We start from the raw sequence: 6,516 nt of genomic DNA, 5'->3' as shown, positions 1-6,516 counted from the left end.
AGCCTTTTGCCAAATAAACAACATAATTAGAAAGCAGCATTTACAAGAGCACATATACATCGTTGTGAGGGGGGATTGCGCCTTCGTTAACAAAAAAAATTGCACCATAAAACATAAGCATCACTATGAAAATTCAGTTGGACAGTGAGAAATTAGCAAGAGCAAAGATGCAAGGCATTGGCCCACCCAAAATTAAGAACACTGCCCTCCTGGAGTGACATAGCCGGCCTAGAAAAATCCATCAACCGCATCCATCTATCCGCAAACAAAAAAGCTTCCCACAGCCACAGCATCCCATCGCCTGAACAAAAAACAAAATACCTAGCAAAAGCCCACCGCCTATCTCTGCAACAAACCTAGCGTACACACAAACCCTAGATACACATATCTATACACAAAAAAACAGGACCAACGCAGCGCAGGGACGGCACGCGACTCGCAGCAGCTCCGACGATGGAAGCTCCAGCTGCTCCACTCCCGGCTTCCCGCCCCCTCCCCTTCCCGAACTAGTCTCGCAAGAAGATGACGACTCGCACGAAGAGTAGAGCCCAGAAAAGCTTCGTTCCCTTCTCAACAAGTTGAATCCTACTGCCGTTCGGGGCCCAACAAAAAAAGCCCAAACCCCCGCGCTGTAACACAGACAAACAGGAACACAGGGGGTTCCTCTCAAAAAAAAAAAGGAACACAGGGGGTGCACCAATCTCCGCGCAAACAGACCGAGATGGACGGTCCGTGTGCGTCGCCTGAGAAATACTCCCTCCGTTTCATAATTCTTGTCTCAAATTTGACTAAAAGTGGATGTTTCATAATACATGTAATATTTTGACGAGAATTATGTAACAGAGAGAGTACTATTTCTCAGCCTCTCAGGCGACTGATCAATAGCAATTCCGAATCTTCTTTGTGTAATGCACGCTAGTAGATATCGGCAAGGCCACAGTTTTTGCCTGGCCGGCAGGTATAGCCTACCGTGTGATCGTTTGTTCTTCCCACCGAAAACTATACTGTACATTCAGGAATTCATGTTTGAACCGCGTAATACCTGTCCAAAATGGGGACTTGGGGAGCGAGTCTGCTTCATTATCACTTGTTAGTTGTGGCATGGTTTTAATACCGTGGTTCTGAAACATTTTCTATCTAAACACATTATTTCGAATGACAATATGAATACTAGTTGTAACCAATCAAATACTATGCCCGAAACTTTGCAAGACAGAATAATGATCCAAGAGCTGGCAATTCAACTGTGTTGTGTTGGCAATTTAGGGTGCGTTCCAAATCTTCTTTGTGTAATGCACGCCAGTAGATATCAGCGAGGCCACAATTTTTGCCTGGTAGCTACCGCCTACCACCGTGTGATGCCGGCGTGGGTGGACAGCGCCCACAGCAGCGTGATGAACTCGCCGCCCTGCGCCAACGCCTCCGCGTGGCCTTCGATGTTGTCCGACGGCGCGACGTAGGCGGCAAGCTCGGCCAGCAGCGCCCACCCCCGCGCGATGTTGGCCGCCGCCTCGGGTCCCCTCATCTCCACCACGCGGTCCAGCCTGCTCCTCTGCCGCTCCTTACTCAGCGCGCCCCTGATGTCGCGCTTGACCGCCTTGTACGCGCGCTCCGACCCGTCCAGGTCCTCCGGGAGGAGCTCCGGCGCGCACGCCACCAGGTAGGCGCAGTACTTGGACAGCGGCGTCGCCACCGTCTCCTCCGCGCTTGGCGGTGCCTTGGAGTCTTGGTTCTTCTTCTTCTTCATCTCGAAGAGGCTGGTCGCGATGTGCCACACGAGGATGACCTCGGTGACGCTGCTGCTCTCGCACGCCCACAGGAGCTGCGTCCAGCCACGACGATGCAGCACGGCCACACCATTGCTGAGGCGCCTTCGCCGCCGATGGCCGTCGTCCTTGCAGAAGCCTGCGACTGCCGCGAAGACCGCGTGCTTCACCTCCCCCGGCACGGGCACGGACGGCATGCCGAGGAACCGGTGCTGCAGCAGCTTGGAGACCGTCATCCATGGCGTGTGCCGCCGGAGGTCGAGGACGCACACCTGGTTGAACCGCAAGCCATTGCCCGCCGCGCGAGGGCGAGCCTGCCGGCCGAGTCGCTTCACCCACAGGAGAGCGCCGAACGCTCTCCGGACGCACCGCGATGCCTGCCATTTAGGCCTGCGCGCGTACTCGCAGAGCAAGGACACCAAGAACCAGTCGGAGAGCACGTATACGACGAACTCCCATGCCTCCATGAGCAGGAAAGCGAGGATGTTCAAGGACGAGAAGGCGATGATGATGGTCTTGAGAAGCTTGTGGCCGAGGCACTTGAAGAGGTCGATCGCCCTGTGCGACATCATTGCCAAGTAGCGGGCGAGGCAGCCGATGACGGGGAGCAGGCGGCCGTTGCCGGTGATGAAGAGCACCATGATGGACTGGTTCACCACGATGAGGATCACGAAGAGGTAGTTCCCCACGAAGAACCACGGGCTCGACAACACCAGCGGAACCACTGAGTGGTAGTAGTCGCTCACGAAATTGAGCTCAAGCTCAATCACGCGGAACACCCTCTCGGCCGCGGCCTCTTCACTGTTGTCGCCGCCGTCTACGGCGCCGGGGCCTCGGAAAATGAGGTCGCGGTTCTTCGTAGCAGTTCGTCGTCGACCCGACGGTTCTCGAACCTGGCGCGAGGAGCTTGAACAGCGCGAAGGAGACGCAGAGATCTTTCAGTTTTGGGTGGTCAGCAAGCAAGGGGTCAGCAGGCTTCCGTTGGCCGCCTTCCGCGAGCTCCCATATGTCGCCGACGGTGACGAGGTCGTCGTCCTTCTCGTCCGGATCCGGTAGCACCACCCGGTATCCGTCGGGGCCCGCTTCCCTCTTGAGCCTCTCCTCCCCCATGACCGCGTACCAGCACTTTCTCAGAAGCGCGGCGCCGCCGGTCGGTTGCCCATCATCATCATCATCTCTGATCTCCTCTTCTTCGATCATCTGGGCGGTGTACCCGACGACGAGGTGCGCGTTCCTGCCGACGGCGAAGGAGCGCTTGGCGAGCTCCACGGCTGCGACCCTCTGTGCGGCCTTGACGAGGGTGAGTAGCCAGAGCCCAGAGGATGGTGAATCCCGGTCTCCGGAACCCGTGCACGTACGAGTAGATGAGGTAGCCAATCCACGCGATGCGGACGATCTGGTCGATGGCCTCCCACAGGGTCTGGTGGTGCACGGCCCGGAGCGGCGACGAGCTCATGGCCGCGAGTATCGCGTCCACCTTCTTGCGGAGGAGCTCGACGAGGAGCATCCAGATGAGGATGACCTGCGCGCGGAACGGCAGCTGCTGGTCGCCGGCTGCGCCGCCGTTGTTATTCCACTGCTGCAGCTTGGCCTCGTCTTTGGCTTGGGAGAACATGTAGGACATGAGCGGGAGGAAGAGGGAGAAGGAGGCGTAGAGGAAGATGCGGACGGTGGGTTTGAGGGCGGCGCGGCCGGAGAGGCGACCCAAGAGGCTGAGTCCGAAGAGGAGGCAGCCCAGCACGAACATGGCGGCCGACGCCACGAAGATGGAAGCCTCTGCCTTGCTCCCGTTGGGCGCCTCCAGCGCGTACACGTACCATGGCCGGGAAGACTCGCCGTGGCAGAACTGGTAAGTCGTGGAGTTGCTCAAGTAGATGTTGCAGCTCATCCTCGATCCTGATCGACTACTTATTACTCCCGCGGTCTCTGTGAATGTCGTTACGTATTTCTGTTGCATGTGTGTTCTACGCACGATGGGAATGCAGGTACACCACAGCCGTTGTTAATAAAGGACAAGGAAATCTATCGACCAAACGTTCGGCCTCCAGTCTTACAGAGCGATTAGCTTCCTTTCTTGTGTTATATTCCTTTTGTGGCCTGTATTTTACTTGTTCGTGGTAGAACTAGCGAATCAGCTGTCTGTGTCTTTACGGAGCAAACATTTCCAAACCAAAATTCTTTCGCTCCTCGCCAGGATTAGTGAGAAATACTCGAGTACGTGGACGTGCGTATTGGAAATTCCACTGTTTAGCCCTTAACGCGCTTTGCTTGAAGTCCAAAATAAGAAGATTCGAATTGCTGCATTGAATATACATGCATACTTGCCGTGTTTCAGAAATCACTTTTGCCTCTGTTGGAACCCATGGAGCCAACAGCTGAATTAACGATTCTTTTGGCTTTAATGAACGGGGAAGCCAAGCACCTGACCCGCACCGCTGTGTCGGTCGTGGGGGCAGGGTCACTGCAAGATCCTTTTTCTTTTGAAGGAAGGGTCACTGCAAGATCCGGTTTCCGTTTGAGGGAAAACAGCTAATACCGTGGATAGCTCGCTTGCGTCCGGCCAAATGACCCATACGGTTAACAAAAATACGCGGAGACAGCGATTAAAATGCTTTTTGAAATGTGATACTTTGTGTGGACACCTTCTCTTTGCAACATGTCGTCATGTCCGCACTTATGGCAGCAGCGTTTCAACCCCTTCCAACACTTGCCCGGTACGGGGCGGTACTATCGGCCCCGGTAGTGCTGCACTGGAATGATAGCACTACCGCACTGGCAACACTTAGGCAGTAAACGCTTAGGTTAAAGATTATGAGGTGGACTCTCCCATTTAGGAAAATGTTTTATGTGGGTGAAAATATGGTAGATTTGTGTACGTGAAGTTGATTCACTCAAAAAAAATTCATGTGGAATACTCTTAATAGTACGGATTTCCTACGACTCAATATAAATAAAAAACCGTAAATCATTCTATGCTTCTTTCCTTTTTGACAGCAACGAACCGTATTGTGCCATTTGATCTCAAATCTGAAACAACTCGAGCACACGTATATTCTCAAAGATCGAAATGTTGTCATTAACACCAAAACACTTAGGGATTGAAATGCCCTTTCAACGGTTGTTGCTAATATTCTCAAGGAACCACAACTATTCGGGTAACCTTTCTCACAAAACCCAAATCGGAAGATTAAGACGTTTGATGGTATTTTTTTACAGGGCGAACCCACCTGCCATATGCCACATGGCCTGTCCGACTCGTTTTCGTCGCCACGTCAGCTTCTGATGACCCGAACCGTTAAGGGTTAACTTAGTCCCGATTCGCCACTCCCCCAAAATCCCAACCCGACACAATCTACGTGGCATATGACAGGCGGGTCCAATATGTGAAAAATACCATCAAGTGTCTTAATCGCCCCTGATTTGGGTTTTGTGAGAAAGACGACCCGAATAGTTGTGGTTCCTTGAGACTATTAGTAACAACCATGGTTTTGTGAAACCCTAGCTAGCCGCAATGTGTATTTTTGCGAAATTTACTCATACCCATGCAGCAAAGAATTATTTGTATGTAACATATCTCATTCATTGTAGCAAAACATCTACAAAAATGTCACAACATATGTAGCGCAAAAACATGCGGCAAATCGTTTTTCTTTTTAGAAAAGAGGACAACCCCAATGTGGCAATGGGAAAATACATTTGCAACATCAAAACAGTCTCTCACAGCCAATCCGAAATCTTTGCAATATAATGGCCTTTTGTACTTAGCAAATAATGTCTACTCTTATAGCATATCAAAACACCGTTTTCAACAACTTTTTTTTCTTTCAAAATCACTAACCTTCTACGGGCAGCTTTCCGATGACGGATTCGACTCACCAGTGTCTCCTTTGAGCCGGATCAAGTGACTGGAACTAATTTCCCTCAATCTCGATGCTTTTTGAAGCCTGTTGATGTTAATTCAAGCTTTGGCACAAGCTTTGAGGATTCATTCATGGTACAAGCTTTGTAGAAGATGAATACATGAAGCTCAAAAAGGAAAAAGGAGGTAAGAAAGATGTAGGAAAACAAAGATCTCCAAACATCGAGAAGGGCAACAAAGCATCCATCAGCAACGGTGGACAGGGCTATAGCAGGCACTTTCACTCGCTACTTTGTTGACATAGAAAAGAAGAGCGGCAAATGGAGAAAAAGAAGAGAAGAAGAATATCAAGCGCACTTGGGTCACGGGGATAACTTCTACTACACAAGTGGTCGGACATGTGACGAACCTTCAAGCCATCCGACATAGAGAGTTGAATCTTGATAGGCACAAACCCGTTTGAAGGAGTTGATGCCCGAGGGTGGCCCGATCTTCACGTCATAGGATCAAATCGGAAGGGGATAACTTGCTGCAAGCAGCTGAGGTAACTAGCTTTAACCTTCCAAGGTTGGATGCAATCCGTACGTTGGGGATGACGATCCGAAGCTGCAAGAACTCCGACCCGTTGTCCAAACAATTGCACAACCACAAACCGGGACTAAACCACACAAAACGGCCGGAACCGTAGAGCACAAATTAGGGGTAACCGGAGGCTCCTTCTCGCGAATCCGTATGTACTCACAACAACAAAGGTAGTAAGGATTTCTTAGTAATCTTGCTGCATAAACTCGTAGCTAAATGGTTTGACAAAAGGCCCCTCTAGGATGGGGAAGATGGAGTTTTATACTAAGAGACAACCCCCCTGTTTAGGTGTGAACATGACTCAAAATA

The 6,516-nt window shown here is 51.4% G+C and overlaps 1 protein-coding gene across 1 annotated transcript; it reads right to left on the bottom strand.

The window, feature by feature from the left end:
- Positions 1-1,203: 1,203 nt before the first annotated feature.
- LOC104585094 lies at positions 1,204-2,444 on the bottom strand. Its single transcript, XM_024454977.1, has one exon. It carries the CDS (start codon positions 2,405-2,407, stop codon positions 1,346-1,348), a length of 1,062 nt encoding a protein of 353 aa, XP_024310745.1. The 5' UTR covers positions 2,408-2,444; the 3' UTR covers positions 1,204-1,345.
- Positions 2,445-6,516: the final 4,072 nt, after the last annotated feature.

The sequence above is a fragment of the Brachypodium distachyon genome, chromosome 4 (genome assembly GCF_000005505.3).
Source record: "Brachypodium distachyon strain Bd21 chromosome 4, Brachypodium_distachyon_v3.0, whole genome shotgun sequence".
Taxonomy (NCBI): Eukaryota; Viridiplantae; Streptophyta; class Magnoliopsida; order Poales; family Poaceae; genus Brachypodium; species Brachypodium distachyon.
The sequence above is the reverse complement of the archived record's forward strand: the minus strand, read 5'-3'. Positions and strand labels throughout refer to the sequence as shown.